Below are 18,105 nucleotides of genomic sequence, written 5' to 3'. Positions count from 1 at the left end.
CAGGAACTGAAAGAATCCAAAGATGATTTCCATAAGGTCACTAGAAGTTGATGGCTGTGAGTTAGGAGCCCTGGTGGTGTCGTGGTATGCATTGTGCTGCAATTCGCATGGTCAGTAGTTCGAAACCATCAGCAGCTCCTCTGGAGAAAGGCTGAGCTTTCTACTCCCATAAATAAATAGCTACAGTCTTGGAAACCCACAGGCAGTCACTATGAGCGAGAGAATGAGTCCACTTGATCTCGCATTCTCACTACCATCGAGCCAGTGCTAATTCATATCTAGCCCCTTGTAGGTTGCCCAAACTGTAATTGTTTATGAGAGTAGAAAGCCCAGTCTTTCCTCCAGAGCAGCTGCTGCTGGTTTCGAACTGCCAGCCATGTGGATCACAGGCCAATACATAATCTCTACACCACCAGGGCTCCATTTGGGTCACCACAAGTCAGAATCACCTCAATGGCAATGAGTTTGCTTTTGGATTGGTTCGGATGGACTATAGAGCACGAAAGTTTATAGCTGCCAGGTGGCACCGAGTAATTCCACCCCCACCGTCCCCCCTGAAAAGGTCAAATAAGTTTGGGAGCAAATGCCAGCCTGCTCTGGTTCTATGTATTCACCCAATCTAGATATTTCATCGCTCGCTGCCATCAGAGTTGATTCCGACGCAGAGTGACCCAACAGGACAGGGTAGAACTGCCCTTGTGGGTTTCTGAGACGAATTCTTCACGGGAGTAGAATCCCCTCTTCCTCCTACAGAGTGGCTGGTGATTTTGAGCTGATTTTGAGTTAGAATTAACTCCATAGCAATGAGGTTTTTGTTGTTGTGCTAACTTTCTTTCGCTTAGCATCATATTCTCAAGGCTCCAACACATTGTAGCATGTATCAATACTTCCCTTCTTTTAACGACTGAAAAACAGCCCGTCTTCATGTGTTCATCGTCTGTAGGGGACATTTGGGTTGTGTCTACCTGTGGTCATCGTGAACTCTGCCGCCAGGAGAGGGAGTGCACATGTTTTTGTGGACGCATACTGCAGTTCTTCTAGGTACAGACGCGGGAGTAAAACTTCTGGGTCATGCGCTTAAGTTTTTGAGGGGTCAATAGATAAGCTTTGAATAGATAATGAGGATTGTTCAAGTTCCATGAGTTAGTAGCAGTCATGATGCTTGCTACTAACTTCCATGAGTTAGTAGCAGTTAGAAGGGACCAAAGACTGTTGTTTTTCCTGCAGCATCTCTGCAGAGTTGAAAGAGAAAATTCTGTGGTCCCCTAAGAGATGGCGCTGGGTAGGTACAGGAAGGATAGTGACATGATTTAACACATGGACCCTGATTTGCTAATGTTGTGGACATCATAAGCATTGTCAAGAATTAGCCATGCCTTTTGGGTAGTCAGAATTTATGTTTCAATGAAACAACACAGAGTTCATGTATGTACATGTGTAATCTTTTCTTATGGTGATTCTTCAATGGTGCTGTTATACAGTCCGCTAACATTATCATCTAATTTAAGTTCTAATTATAACCCTGGCACATGGATTATGTGGGGTTGCGATGAGATCATCCTTACTACAATGACTACCTGGGATTTATTGAGCATTTACTGAAGGCCAGGCACTTAACCACCTAGGGCCTTTTACAGAATCGTCAACACAGCTCTATGGGCCATGTGCCATTAGCACCCCCATTTTAGGGATGAGGAAACTGAGTTTCAGGGAGGTTAGATCACTTGCCCAAGTTAGAATACAGACTGCTAGACTTCAGGATTTGCTCTGAAACTACAATGTGGCCCTGGCCTGAGAGCCATGCTCTGGGTCTGGTTCTCAATGAACTAGTTACAGACTGTCCACCCATCGGAAAGCAGAAAGGCTCCCTTTTCCATCGAACAAGGCAAAGGATGATGTAGGACACAAGGGTTAACTTGAGTAAAGACTTTCCTTACCTGAGCAAAGTAGAGCTTTAGTTTTTTCCCTCTGAACTGGGTTTCATGAAGTTCTATCCTGGCTCGGGCTGCAGATTTAGGATTGCTGAAGTTTATTCGGACACGTCTGAAACTCTTAAAGAGCTGAAATGTCACGCAGTCATCGTAAGTCCGGAAAAGGCCCTCAAATTTCTCCTGATAAAAACAAACACAAGTGGAAAATCCATTGGTCACGCACCTAGTTGACTGCTGGATCTGACAATACAAATACCCCTGCCTGAGTCCTTCCTGAAACACGGCATTAGCTAATGAAATAAACAAACGTGCTGCTCAGGACATAACTTTCAAACAGATTTGTAATCTGGGTTCAGGGACCCATAGGGGCCCGGTGAATGGGTTTCAGAGGGTGTAACAACCCTGAACGTTATGTAAATGTTGAAGTATCTGAGTATGTATGTGTGTCTGCATACACACACACACACACACACACACACACACACACACACACACGCACGTGTATGTCTATGTGTGTCTACAGAATTTTCTCCCCGAGGAGAGAGAACTTAGTTTTACAGCAAATCCTCAAAGAAGCATATTAGTTGCAGATTAAAACGTGTTGGAGACATTAGTGAGAATAACCTTAGGGGCATTTTCCCCCCTTTAAGGACAAGGGGCCTCAGACCACCCAACCCCTTTCAGGCAGGTAGCAATGTGAGAGTCCTTCCCGAGGAAAGGTATGTGGAAGGCAGGGGACAGGCTCGGAATCATTTTTTAGTCTCTCTCTTTCTCAGAGGCTTTAGCTGAGGAGTGTCCCTCTGTCCCCAGAGACCCAGCCGCAAGCCTCAGGACTGCCCCCATCCGAGCCCTGTGCGGCAGTATAACGCAGGACCACCTTCTTCACCCTACGGCTGCTCTTTCTGCTTCACAGTGCTTCAGCCCGGACCGCAGAGCACACTCAAATCAAAGCTCGCGTCTTTGCGTTTTCATTTCCCTCCGTCTTTAGTTTCGTGATCTTTCTGGCACATCGAGAGCCTCTCTTCTTTTGCCCTTTTTCGTATCAAGAGCCAAACACAATTTTCTTTGTCTTAGGTCATTTAAAAAAAATCAACTCTCCGTCCTTTATCTTATCAAGGAAACTCTCTCTGTTGCATTAAACCACTGATATTTGGGGTTTGGTTTCTTCCTGAGGCATAGCAGGGCTCATCTCAATATAAAGCAATGATTGAAAAGACTCGATTCAGTACACAATTCCAATTGAACGGAGCAAAGGTCTATGTAGGAGTGAATAGAATTTGGTTCCTACCCTCAGTGATCTGACAGTCTCACAAGAAAACAAAGACAAATAATAACACACCCAGAAGACGATGGAGAAGGATGCGTAAAAGATATGTAAGATTATAGATGTGTGTGCACTACACATTAAAAACACCACTTTGCTTTTACAAAACACCTATATTTGTATCCATTTTCAGGAACTGAAAGAATCCAAAGATGATTTCCATAAAAGTAGCATTTATTTGTTTGGGGGGCCAGCCCTTAAAGAGGCAGTGTACACCCCAAGCAGGGAGCATTTGTCCTGAGTCTGTGACCACTTGATGTTATTGTTACTTGAGGTTTCATGTGTTATTTGAATGATTCTGTCTTGGAGTATTCACAAGTTTCCCCTATTAATCAATGGTAATCGCCTTCACTTCAAGGCATTTCAGCTTTTGACAGGTCTCACAGGCATGCTCTACTTTCAATAGAGGGGGAGCCATATATATATATATATATATATACATACATACCAAAACTCACTGCCACCGAGTCGATTCTGACTTACAGCTACCCTGTGGGACAGAGTAGAATTGTCCCTGTGGGTTTCAGAGATGGTAACTCATTACAGGCTTAGAAAGCCTAGTATTTCTCCCACAGAGGAAGAAGCTTTTGGGTTGGAACCTCTGACCTTGCAGGGCTTCCTTCCTGTGTATCCATCCACATAAATAATATACACATATAAACACCATGGCTGGTTCCTGTTAGTCTAAAAAAATAATAATAAGTAACATAAATCACGGCGACATGGTTACCTGGGAAATAGTTTCTCTAAAGCAAACCTGATTCTTTTATTTCCACAAGGAAAGGGAGTCTGTCCAAAGAGTGAGCACAAGGGGAAATAGGGATGCCTGAAAGATGAATGCTGCCAGATTCACAGAGTTTTAACTCGGAACAGGTCTAAGAGTTGATCAACACCACCTTTGGCTCCTCCGTACTTACATCATTTTACAGATCAGGGCCCTGGGACCTAAAGAGAGAAAGAGCTGACCGTGGTCACTGGAACAGTTGGCAACAGCACCCTAACCTGGCCACTGGCCACAGTCCCTTGACCCTGCCTACAGAGATGTTTCCATTTATATAAAGAATTACATAGCTAGTTGAGGAGGAAGAAATCATTGCTTTCATAAGAGTAAGAGATCATGTTATGGATTGAATTGTAGCCTCCAAAAATGTCTGTCAACTTGGCCAGGCTGTGACTCCCAGGAGTCTGTGACTCCGTTTTTGCGACCTCATATAGTTACCATTCACTTTGTGATACGTGCAGTGAATCCTAACCTCCATCGGCGGAGGAAGGATGAGGGCGTGTCATAGCTGGTAGCTTTACAGGAAGGTGAGACTCAAGTCTCACTCTCACTCAAGTCACTCCTTCCTCAAGCCACACCTTGCTTGAGTTCACCTGTATGCTTATCAGAGGAAGAAGGAGGGAAGGGAGAGCACCGAGGTGGAACTGCCCTGTAAGAGAAACCGGGAGTGGAGCGCATCCTTTGGACCTTGAGACCCCTGAACTGAGACCCTCATATACCCGGGGGACAAATCACAACAAGGCACGTGGAGATGTCCAGGGAATTCTGTGTCCATATATGTTGAAAAGAGGTCAGGGCCCTTCCTTAGAGCCAACAGAGAAAGCAGGTCTTCTCCTACAGCTGGCACCCCGAATTCGGATGTCCAGTCTCCTAACCTGTGAGAAAATGAATTTGTTTGTAAAATCCACCCACCTGTGGTAGTTCTGATACAGCAGCACTGGATTAAGTAAGGCAGATGGATGCCCATAAATGAACCTGGGGCTTATGTTTGGCCTATCAAAAAGATGCAGCGATACAAAGTGGGTTTACAGAAACTCTGATACCTGAAGCTGCACAGGAAAAGTCACTCAGACGTCAGGGATGGTGCTTTCTGCTTCCTGGGCATCCATGCCCAGGTCTCAGACTGACCTTCCAGTCCAGGGTCTAATCCTTGCCCGGGGTATGGATCACCATAGCTCCTCCCTTTTGATTCCGTATCTATAGACTCTGTTTTACAGAGTATCAACACATTGCACAACCCCAAGAGAATACACTCATATCAAGCTTGTTTATTTTTCTCTCCCCCTCCCCACCCCCCGGCCCCAGCAATTACTTCTCTGGAGATTTGAGAGGCTCTCTTCCTATCTTCTTTTCTGATTAAGAACAAAACACAATTCTATCTCCTCTGACATAAACCCAAAGCCACAAACCAAACGCACTGCCATCAAATAAGTCTGGTCTCACAGTGAGCCTACATAAGGTCACCAGAGCAGACAGTCTCAACGTTTTCCTACAGAGCAGCTGGGGTTGGACCTGTAAGTCTGAGGTTAGCAGCTCCAGGCCTTACCCATAGCATCTCCAATGCTCCTTTTCCACTTAACTCGGCCTCCTCTTTCGTTCACTTCTCTACCCTTAGGATTCGGCTAACTTCCACATCTGGGGTCTACCTGTCACGACTCCCAGAGGGCTCCTCTTGTTACCCAATAACACAGAGAAATCCCAGTGAATAAAATGTGTTCCATTTCCTCACAATGAGTACTCTCCATGCTTCAACTCTTAGCTGCTTGCTTGCCTAGTTGGGGGAGTTTTCAGGGATAGGAGGAACTTAGCGATTGAAAGTTCTCATTTCCATAGTGTGTGTCATCTTTCCCTCAGGACAAAGTCCTCGGGTCTTCTTTGTGCCTGGTACATTATTCCAGTTCCAGATTGGGAGGCCCATTTTTCCATCCCTCTCCAACGTCTCAGGGTGGGTAGTGAAGGCTAACCTCCCACAAGGCTGACCTCTTGTCTTTGGAGCCAAACTCTTTGCTTTTCATTTTACATTTACTTTTATATGTCGTATATTCTCTGGAATTAGTGTTTGGATGAGAAGAATGGAATTCAAGGATCCCAGTCTTTAAGTGTAGGGAAGGGGTGACAATAAATTGGCTTTGCCCTGCCTCTATTCTGAGACTTTGGCACACACCAGTCACTGTTAACTCCACCCGTATCCAACAGAGGGCACACCAGGCAGCTACTATCTTCAAACTGGACTGAGCAGGTGACACAAACTTCTTGGATACTCTCCATTGGAGGCTTAGGCTGGGAAGCACATGAGGTTCTTGCACTAAACATGAGGTATGGCTCAGAGCCCAGTAACCAGTGGACATTCACGGCCAGATTTCCCAAGTGGTTATAATTATAAACAGCTACTGCTTATTCCCACCACCTATCGGTCATTTGGTCATACTGCGCTGGTGTGTATGGTTACGTAATGTGGATTGACTCGATGACTTCTTTTTCTTTTTGGAAAGACCATCTGGTGAGATACGTGGCAAGGTCACATAGGTCTGGGGCATTTGAGATCTAAAAGAGAATTTGATCTTGTACCTTCAATCAATTCCTGCCCGTTGTATCTTTTAGATAGCAAAAAATGATATGGTGCACCCAACGACATAGCAAGTAGAACTATCAACATGGGCTTACCAAAGAAGACTATAGATCTGGATTCTCATGCCAGATTTGAAAATAAAATAAAGCCTTCAATATGAACATTTGACAGTTTAAACTTTCTACTCTTGAAGATATTTGTTTTTCTTGATATTCTTTATAAAGTGCAGAGACAAGCACTGCAAATGGAAACATTACTTTTTTTTTGCCTGCAGAAACTCACCACCTTTTTCTTTCCATCGTACTTCATCTCAAATCAGAACCAAGAAGGCAAGAAGGTGGCCTGTTCAGAAGACCTGAGCTGCTCTCCTCATTGAGTCTGGAACTCTTGCCATGGGTGGTCTAAAACTTTCCTTCTAATCATTGTCAAAGCTCACATAATAAAGTAACCTTCCTCAGTCATAACATTCCCAAGGTCTGTTTAGTTAATGCTGGTGTACAAATGCTTAAGCATTCAACTGCTAACAGAATAGTTGATGGTTCAAACCGACCTAGCCACTCCATGGGAGAAACCCTTTGCTGAGCTGTTTACATAGAGATCACATCCAAGAAAACCCTATGGGGCAGGCCTACTCTGTCATTAGTGCTCACGATGTGTTGGGATCAACTTGATGAACACCACCAGTGACACAGGGTTGACATGGGTTGGAATCAACTAAATGGGATCTACTTGGTTTCTTTTTTTATAGATAAGTTAAAGATGAACCTGAATGTTAAACCAAGCAGAAAGATCAGCTCAAGAGTTTCACAAAGAAGGCAGTGATCTGTGAAGAACATTGTGTTAGCAGTCACAAGAACCATGCAACAGAAGATGCACTATAGGAGCCAAGCTATGGGGCAAGTGTTCTTTTTTTTTTTTTAACTCAATGGCCTTAAGCAGCATCCTCAGCATCTAGTAACAGCATTTAGTAAGTACCCAGTACTTGATTGGTTAATATAAAATCCCATTAAAAAAAACCCACCAGTTTGATGGGCATATAATTCCCATACCATGCAATTCAATCATTCAAAAAGTCCAGATGTTTTGTAAGATAATACATTCATCCACCTTTATCTTTTCCCTTAGTATTAACTTCAAACCAAGCAGGCGGTAGGAAAACAGTCACTTCTCATATATTTTTTCACTGGACCCTTATCAAAGTCCTTTGAGGGAGAGCAGGGCGATTATTATCTCTGAATAACATTCGAAGCAACTGAAAGAGCAATTAACTGCCGATTTAAAGACATGCAGCTCACTAGTGGGCAAAACAAAAACCAAAAACCCAACGTGGTCAAAACAAAAAAAAAGCAATGACCGGAAGCAAAAAAAGCCAAAGGCCCGAAAAGAACAAGAAAAACAACCTGCCTGCCTTCCTGAACAATTTAACGGGGGCCCCTAAAAACCCTGGTAAAAACCAGAAAACAAACGGAACAAGCAAAAAAAATAAGAACCAAAATGCCAACAATCCTTTCCAAAAAATGAACTTCCAATGAACCCCTGGGAACAACCCCCCTTTTTTTCTCCCCTCCCCTCCCGTTTCTTTTTAATTTAGAACACACACAGCTAAAGGACACAGCTGTCAGAGAAGCCAATGAGCGCCTTTCTCTGTATTTCAAATGCCTCTGTCTTTATGCATTTTGGAGGGAACATTTTATTGCACTTTAAGTAAAAGTTTACATAGGAAACAAAGTTTGCAATTCATATAAAAATTGTTGTGTGACATTGTGTGTGATTCCCCAAATGTGTTAGCAACTCTCTCCATATCCTTTGTGCAGTCTCCCTTTTCTGTCTGCTGCCTTATCTTTGGTTTGGGGCAAATGTTGCCTTTGGGGCTCACAGAGTTGGCTGTGCTGCGGAGCGCAGGCATGAGTGTTACTGTTTACTGTCTAGACCCAACAGGTTGGCTGAGAAATGGCCTCCAAGCGTGTGTTCAGTTTCACGTTAGAAGGTTGTCTTCAGCGACAGTCTCAGAGGTTCCTCCAGACTCTTTTAGAGAAGCATGGCCTTCTTTCTATTTTTGAATTTTGATCTGCGCTTTCACCCAGTCCGCGTAGGGCCTTCTGTTGTGGCCCTGGATGGCACTGGTGGTAGGAGTCGCTAGACAATATGCAGTTCTTCTGAGCTCAGGTTAGAAAAGGCCACAGTTCATTTGGGTCATTTGTCCTCTGAACTCGTTGCTTCTTTGAATCTTCAGTTTTCATCATTCTCCTTTGCTCCAGGTGGGAAAAGATCAACTGTCGCTTCTCAGATGGCCACCCTCAAGCTTTTGAGACCCCAGATGCTATTCACCAGACTAGGATGCAGATTATCTTTAGGAACTGTTTTCTGCTAGTGACTTAGCTGTCCATGAGACCATGACCCTAGCCTTCAAGTTCACTAATTCAATCCCAACACATCCTCATGTGGTCTTCTTTATAGACAAGGATGTATGCATCACTTACAAATCCCTATGTAGAAATATCCTCAACCATACCTCACTGGAAAAGGTACGAAAGTCTTTACCCCATTCCACCAGAGTCTTGACATGAGACGGAGATATAAATTTTAGCCCACACTCTTAAAACCCACTGCTTTGTCCTAGTACATTGTGGATTCAACACACACTTCTCTCAGCTCAGTGCTGTCCAAACTTTGTGTTCCATGGGTCTCAGAAACACCCTAATGTTCGCTGCGGATGGATCATGCTGTTATTGAAGAGAATATTTTCAGTTCTCTTTAGTTAACAGAACCAACTGTGTTCAAATGGATTCTGACTCATGGTGACACCTATGTGTCTGTAGAGGACTGTACTCTGTAGGTTTGTCAACAGCTGGGCTTTTGGAAGCAGAACACCAGGCCTAAGTTTGGAGGTACTTCTAGGTGGACATTAACCTCCAGATTTTTAGCTAACAGCCAAGCGCATTAACCACACACAATGGGAGATTCTCCCTGAAGTCAAGGAAATCTCCATTCAATTGCTTGTAGTGAGCCATCACCCATGAAATTAGGAGAGGCGTAAAACCCTTGTGCGTGTGCATGCGCGAACACACACACACACACACACACACACACCCCACATGAAACCATGAAAAGCCAAGGAAATGTACAATTATCTTTAGATGCAGTGAACCCAGGTATTGTGAAACTAAAGGTCTTACCATTTGGGGATCCATTTTAAAAGACAGTAAACATGTGGATTTTTTAAGAGTGAGAAAAAATGATCATCGTAAGAAATAACTTTTGAAAATTTCATAAAAACTCATGAGCGGGCCCTTGGTAGGGGGCAATGCAAATCAGGGCTCCTGCAGTGAGGTTTCCTTCGCTTTCTGCTCAGCCTGTCACTGACAGTGGTGGTGGTGGTGGAACAGAGGAGCTGGGAGCTCAGGCATTCTCCAGAACAGAGAAAACAGGCAGAGGGCTTAGATCACTCTTGGCGATGAGGATCTTTATCTAAACAGTTTTCATTCCGAGACTGAGCGCAAAGCAACTTGACTCCGTAAATGTTCAGGCTCTGCCTGGGAATAGACACCAGCGTATGCCCATGCTTTGTTACCCTCACGTTGGAAACGTCTGCTATGGAGGACAGAGGGAAAGGGGAAGGTCGGGTGCTGTTTAGGACGGGTTCTGGTAGCTATCCAGGAAGGACTGGCTCAGGTCATGAGAGTAGATTGGCAGGATATTTCAGTGCTATGATTTGCACAGTCTGACTCTGTTCAGGGACTGCCCACCTTTTAGGGGAGTGGAACTCCCCCATCATGTGGACCCAGGGCTTACCTTGTGAGTCACCCAGCCTCCAACAAGACAGCACGAGGGCTTAAAAGTTTGAAGCCTGGTGGTGCCACGCACAGATGCCTGTGTGCCCCTTTCTTTCCCAAGGGACTTGAAAGCCCATAAAGGGTCTTCTGAACACTTAGGAAGAAGGGAGGGTTCTCCCATGAGGGGGGGAGGCCACAGACAGGGCAAAAAGTCAAGAGAGTGGTTGTGAGCAGAGGAAGGAACTGTCAAAGCCTTTTTACAGCTGTTGACACTGTCAGTGGGTGCCTTGATGGAGGGCTAAGGACAGCTTTATCCTGCTCCAGGAACTCAACTCCTCGTCTCCGATCATCTGTCTGTCTGTGGCTCTCATCGGCACCGATCAGACACAGGCTTTAATTGAGAATGTGTAATTGACTGAAGACAGTTTCCTTTACTGCTTGCCTGATCTCATAAGATGGATGTTTAAAATCCACCTAAAGATTGACTATCTATTGAATACAGATAAGAGGAAGTATAGTCAGGTTACTATCGGATTTTTGGAGCTACCCTCCCTAGTTCAAATCCTGGCCTTCAGCTATGCAACCTTGACCAAATTACTCTTTGATATGATGATCAGTTTCCTTAGCTGCAAAATGGGGATCCTATTAGTAACTCACTTACCGGGCTGCCCTGAGTATTAAATAAATTCATATATTTAAAATCACTTAGCAAGGTACCGAGCGCATTGTGAGTGCTCAGTCAGTGTGTGGTGGCTGTTATTGTTGATAGTGAAGTGACATTACTTACTTTCCATCCGTTTCCCTACAACCATGTGAATAAGGGGCATGGGGTGGGCTCTAACTCAGGAATGGTCCACTCTTGGCATTCCTCTGGACATCAGAGGGGCATCTCAGAAGCTGGAAGGGAGAGATGCCTCTCTGCCTGCCAAGGAAAAAGAGCGACTGGCAGAGCAGGTGCAAGAGCCCTGCCTGAAATGGGGGCAGCCACATAGACCAAGACACTGAGACCAGGAGTCTGAGCAGAGGAGCCTCGCTAGACAGTGAGGCCGGGTGGCAGGTGAGCTTCCTGACTCATGGAAGCACAGGCCAAGGGGCCATGGGACCGAGAGACTGTGGACAAGAGAGAGACTTGGCTGCTGGCGGTTACTGTGGACCAAGGACTACCTTTAATGTTTTCTGATCCTGGTTTGTAATAACCTGTTAACTTCCCTAATACACCCTCATAACTGAAAGGTGTTATTGAACCGAGCAGAGAAGTAGAGCATTGTGGGAGGAATGGTTGTGTCAGAATAAGGTAAAGAAGGGTGGATGGTGGAGACATGTTTGAGCTTTGCCTTGTGGCAAACAGCCTTGGGCTGCTGTGGAGTCGGATTCTTCGCCCTTGTGTAGCCACAGGAGGTCAGATAGGGCCGCCATGCCATTTCCTCCATATGAATCCCATATTGGTAGATAAGTAATGCTGCTTTATATGCCTGTAATTGGCCCATTCAGCGCTGCTGTACAAATCCCCGTATGTCTAACTCCATGTATGTCTATATCTAGGTCTATCTCTCGGTATAGACTTATATCTATACTTGTACCTGTATAAGTTAAAGAGACATCATAGGATGTCCAATGTCATATCAGATAACCTCAACTCTTATTAACTAGTATACTGATGTGCTTGACTACATGCTCGGCCCGGTGGGACGGTGGGCTGACTGCATGGTGGGCTGCTACCAAAAGGCAGTTAGTTCTGTTTTGCCCTGTTAGGTTGGCATATGTTGAAATCGACTAAGTGCCAGTAAATCTATTGTTTTATTACAAAGTTAAAACGTGGATTCCCAAATTAACTATCAAGACTTCTGTCTTGCCTATTAAGCTTTAACCGTGGCCTTAGCAAAAACAAAATGGTAAGTTAAGTCATTTTGATTGAGGCAATCAAGCAGAGCGTCACTTTCCAAGCTTCCCTTTCAGGACTGAGTACCATCAGTAGGGCCTGTGACTCAGAGAGTCAGTGGGCAAAGGAAAGATACCAGCTACGAGGGACTGTACCCAAAGCCAGTGTCTGAAAGTGATCATGGAAGCCCACCCTCCCTCCTTTCTTCCTTTCTTTCCTTTCAGACTCCCTATTCAACTGTTTCCTTAACGTTTAGAGCAGGATGTCCCATACTTAAACCAAACCCAGTGCGATCCAGTCAATTCTGACTCCGTGACCCTCTAGGGCAGAGTTGAACTGCTCTTCATCACTGCCATTTTGCTACTATTACGAATTGGGAAACCCCTGTGAAGGGCTCGTTCAACTCCCAAAGGGGCGCAATCCACAGGTTGAGAACCACTGGCATAGAGGGTCCTTCTTACAATGACTCTCTAGTCCGCCCATCTCTTACCACCGCCCAACCTCTCTTGTACACTCCCGCCACTTACATGTTCCTAAAGGCAGGCGCCCCATCGCCAAGTCTTCCCAGCTGTTCTTTTGTCCTGCCAAGGACATCCTTTCTTCCTGACATCCCAGCCTCAGGTAACCAATGATTGTTTCTCCAAGGTCACCTTAGGTATCCTGTCTTTCCTGACTCTGCATGGGGTTTTGACACCCTTTCCCTGCGCTCCCATAACGGAGGTATCTGGTTAGTGAGGGAGCTGCTTCTTCATTACCTAGATCGGGGGTCCTCAAACTTTTTAAACAGGGGGCCATTACACTGTCCCTCAGACCTGTTGGAGGACTGGACTGTCATTTTAAAAAAACTATGAACAAATTCCTATGCACACTGCACGTATCTTATTTTGAAGTAAAAAAACAAATGGGGCAGAAACACCCGGCGGGCCGGATAAATGTCCTTGGCGGGCCGCATGTGGCCCGCGGGCCGTAGTTTGAGGACACCTGACCTAGATGGTAGGTACTTCAAATGCAACGCTGGCATACTTTTGTCTGTGTGTACTCTGCTCATGTTTTCATTATTGAGTACCAGTATAGGATGCCAGCTCCCACAAACAACACAACAATGAAAGATTGGGAATTTAGCATTTTCATGAGCCACTTTTGCACATTTCTTACAATCTTCATTCTCCTAGCACATTATTATTATTATTTCACCTGAACTTTGGGCTATGAGCATGCTGATGCAGATAGGACAAACTAGTCACCATCTCAAAGACAAACATAGGAAATTACTCCTTTCTAGAATACCGCGAAGATGTTCTGATGGGACTGTAGGATAAATATTGAACTGCTAAAAGCAAGGTCCATGGTTCAAATCCACTAGTCACTCTATGGGAGAAAGATGAGGCTGTCTGTTCCGATGAAAATTCATAGTCTCAGAAACCCTTTAGGATGACTGTGAGTTGGAATTAACTGGATGGCAGTGTGCTTGTTTTTTGTAGAATACCACAAGAAGCACTGGTGGCAAAGTGGGCTAAGCACTGGGCTAATTGAAAGGTTGGTGGTTTAAACCCACCAGCTTCTTCATGGTCTCTGGGAGAAAGAAGTGGCAGTCTGCCTTTGTAGAGATTTCAGCCTTGTAAACCCAATGGGGCAATTTCACTCTGTCCTATAGAGAGATGTTATGAGAGAGGACAGGGAGACCTGGTGGCACAGTGGGTTATATGTTGGGCTACTAATCATGAGGTAGCAGTTTGAAACCACCAGGCACTTCAAGGGGGAAGATGAGGCTTTCTACTCTTGTGGCTATTTACAGCCTTAGAATCCTATAGGCACAGTTCTACTCTGTCCGACAGGATCACTATGAGTCAGAATTGACCCGATGGTAGGATGGTAGTGAGTTTTCTTTGAGTATGATTGGAGATCAATTTGAAGGGAGCAGATTTGGATTAGAACACCACACAGTGTTGTGGTTGGAAAAAGTAGGAAATATCCTGAACACAAGCAGTGCTCTATCCTCTTGAGACCCAGGTAAAGTCTGTCTTGATATCAGTCTGTCAATAATTGATTAGAACATTTTCAGTAACTTTGATGTTAAATTAAAGGGCTAAATCCTAAATATGTTCCATATCATAGCCTTCCAGACATAGGCAATTTAAAATTTAATCCATTCATTTTGCTACTTGGCATATGATCAAAGTAAATGTTTTTCAAAGGCAGTGAAAAATCTTTTAACTTTCTCTTCCCACAAAATTGAAATGGCATTTGTATCCTTTCAAGACGCAGATACAGATGCCACTTTGTATGACCCCATCATTAAACCTAGAAAAACAGCACGCTGCTCGATAAGTTCCTAATGGTCTCCTTCCTCCTCATTTCCATGACACCTTCTCTGTGTCATTTAGCCTTTGTCCTCTCTGTCGTTTATACAGAATGACAATACTGCTCATTCATGATAAAACCCAGCCGAAAATTAAATCTCTCCTGTGCAACTTTCCTTGGGATTTAAAACTAATATCAGCCCATTAAGCATGCAGCACACACGGCACCTACGCGAAAGCATTCCAAACATAACCAGGAAGTCAGCATCCATTGTGGGTGACGCGGCTTTACTCACCGCAGAGCCGACTCTACAGCTGCCACCAACGTGAAGCCTGATTTTGGATGGTGATTTTGCCCAGTGGCTAAATTTTCACTCGTGGATTTAGATGCGATCGCAACGAAGGGTGTCAGACAAGCCTAATGGCAGCCGATGGATGAGTGCTTTTTATGTAACAAGCCTACCTTATATAGGCACCTTACATATGCCAACTCATTCCATTTTCACAATAAATCTATGAGGCAGATGAGGCAACATGGTGACAGAAGTGAAGTAATTTGTCTAAAGGGAGCAGCTAATCAGTGATCGACTAGCACTTTGAACCTAGATAGTCTGGTCCTTGGAGTTGATCGTCGTCACCTACAGGTCACCCCACCTATGTCAGGGAGATCCTGCATCAACAGGGCCTCACTCCCTTTTCGTACATCTCACCCAATGGGATAAATAAACATGCTAATTCACAGACTGGCAGTAGTGCGAAGAGCGCTTGTGTCATCCTGGGAGAAATGGCTGGAAAGCCTATGGAAGCTCTTCTTGGTCAAGTGGATGACAACGTCAACCAGCCGGCTCAGACTAACATCTCTGCACACTGTACCATATATTAGAACTACAGCACACATTCCTTTTCTTCTAGTACACATACTATTTTTGGGGGGATGGAGATGGAGGAGAGGGGTTATACGTGTTACAAACCAACTTCATCACCGAGGATAAGTCAGGTTGAGTGCCCTGTGCTGGGTACCAATCAAGCAAGACGATGTGACTCAGAAGTCCCTTTGGTTAAGATGTTGTTTGTTTGTTCATATTTGAGTGTATCTCAGAGGTGTTACATCACCCTCTTGAAGCTCTATGTGATTTTCTGTTTTTAGTATGAATCCTAGGATAGATGAACCCATGGGGCCAGCAGCTAGAATAAGGGGTTCAGAGGGAGATGCTGTCACGGAGTCCACGAAGAAGGGCAATGTTTGGCAAGTGGGGTAGCAATTGTGTAATTCTGCTTGACGTAATTGAAATATGGAATGACTTGATACATGGATTAATTCCCAGCTAATTAAAAAACTTATATAATGAGAAGACACGATGCTCTTGCAAATGAAAAAACAATAAAAAAACACAAACTTTTTAAATTAAAAAGAACCCCAGGCTGTAAAGTTCATTGCAGATTCAATAGATACTTCTGTGAAAGCAGAGATGGCCTCCCTTTTTTTTGAACCGTATTATTTATTTTGAAGTTCATGTTTCAAAATGTTGACGTGGGCCGCTCACGATTACCTTTTATTCCCTTGTTGACGGCACCCACAGGGGGCTGTCTTTGTGTGGCCACTGAAGCAATCGGATGGAAGCATTTTTCAAATATGTGTTTCTCTCACCATTAACATGAAGACAGAATTTAGAATTTCTGTTTTCTCTCCTTTGCCCACGAAAATACAGTTTTTTATACTATGACTGGTGATGATGATATTAAATACAAGAAGGGTTTAAAATCCGGATACATTGCTTTACATACACTACCTACCTTTTATATTGATTATATCATTGATGTTCACAGTCCTATGAGGTTTGCTGGGGAAACTTTGTTGGGGGTGGGGGGAGCCTTCAAAAAGTTTGCAGACAAATTCCATTATCTTTCAATTCCATCTTGCCACTGACTTTACAAAGCCTCCTTATGTCACTATTACCCTTTTCCAGATAAGGGAAATATGATTTAAGGAGCTCAAGTGATTTTCCTTTGCTGAAGATAATCTCTTCATTCCAGTTGCAACTCAAAGTTATTATCATAGTTTTAAAATCACATAAGAAAGCAAAATCTACTTGTACACATGAATGGTATATATTCATATAAGACAAAAAAGGGACCATTCATAGCCGTTGCGGTATTTCCCTGTATGGTGCAGGTGTTCACCGACATCGCCGTAGCGGAATGACGGTGTGTCCACTATGGGGTAGTAGAAAAGGTGCAGGAGTGGGGATGGCATCCTCTCACCTCCTCTGACGTTATCACCAGGGGAACGGAAGAGAATCACCATCAGAAGTGTCAGCTGCGCAAGGCCGCCCCACGGATATGGGGTTTACTGGGGAAGTTAACCGTTTACACTTCAGGTGAGAAATGCCCAGGTTGTCGTTCTCGAGTGAGGACAGTCTCTGCCATGCCCAAGCCCTTGGCCTGGCCCCTGCCTTGCACAGGCAGTGTTACACAGCTCTTCTAGGGCTGTCACGAAATATCAGAAGGACATGCCACTCCACCATAAGCCTACCCCCAAAGGCACGCAGCTCTAGCTCCATTGGTCAACAAACCCAGCTCCCCCCATTAAATTCCAGGAGGCAGCTCACTCCACAAGCCAGTCTCCTATCCAAAGGCACTCGGCTTTACTTGCTCTTGGGGCTAGGGGGTCCACGACTTTGTTTTGCGCTCTGACTCTTGGTTTTTCTGCTGCTGGTTCTCTGCTGAGGTCAAAGCTATCTCCTGGATCAGGGTGGTTCAGTGCAAGATCTCAGGGTTCAAAGGATGTACTCCAATCCTTGCCCTTCTCACTTGCTGGTAGTGAAATTCCTCCTTCCTGCTTCTGAGATGGTTCATTTTGTACCCAGAAGGATGGCACTTGCTATTAACCTTGTAACACTCACTCACAACTGAATTCTGTGTCTCCCTTCACGTTCTCTTACTCAGATCCACCAAGAAAAGGTTGTTTGTTGGGAGTAACAGAGACTATGGCTAGAATGCTAGTAAAGGAGCCCTGCACCGCACCTGGCTGATTTCTCAAAAAGAAAAGGCTTTATGTTAATCATGCTCATCTCCTTTTTAGGGAATTATAAGAATGTGGTAACATAAATAAAATGAAACCCCCAATTTGTGTTTCATTTTTGAGCAAGCCTAACCCCTGCATTTGGCTCTTAGGCAAAGCTGGCCTGTAGTCAGCTCTGAGAAATGCTGGCTACATAAGAGGCCGATAAAGATGATGATGGGAGTTTTAGCTGAATGGGCTACATCACAGAGGTTTGCTGAAGATAATGCAGCAAACAAACAGTGGACCATGATTAGTTTACTGACGTTCCAGCAGCATTTGAGCTGCCGTCCTGTGTGTGATTCCAAGATTGCCCTGAAACTTCGTGCAGACAAGGAACTGTTCAATGTGCAAATCTTTGATAACAAAGGCAAAGTGTTTGCTGAAGAAGGTCTGTTCCTGGGACGCTAAGTGCATCTGTAGAGGCACATGTAGTAGGGGATGGTTTCTTTCTCTCATCACATCGCTCTCTTAAGGTAGCTGGATG

The 18,105-nt window shown here is 44.5% G+C and overlaps 1 protein-coding gene across 2 annotated transcripts in view; it reads right to left on the bottom strand.

The window, feature by feature from the left end:
- Window positions 1-18,105, bottom strand: part of RCAN2 (regulator of calcineurin 2) — a 251,350-nt gene that overhangs the window by 24,296 nt on the left and 208,949 nt on the right. For both annotated transcript variants that reach the window (XM_004710803.2, XM_004710804.2), the window contains exon 2: window positions 1,938-2,111. In XM_004710803.2, coding sequence (XP_004710860.1) covers window positions 1,938-2,111 — 174 coding nt within the window. The remainder of the gene's footprint in view (window positions 1-1,937; window positions 2,112-18,105) is intronic.

The sequence above is a fragment of the Echinops telfairi genome, unplaced genomic scaffold (assembly GCF_000313985.2).
Source record: "Echinops telfairi isolate 266 unplaced genomic scaffold, ASM31398v2 ScPeMD7_3533;HRSCAF=4204_1, whole genome shotgun sequence".
Lineage (NCBI taxonomy): Eukaryota > Metazoa > Chordata > Mammalia > Afrosoricida > Tenrecidae > Echinops > Echinops telfairi.
This window is presented reverse-complemented; position numbering and strand designations above follow the sequence as displayed.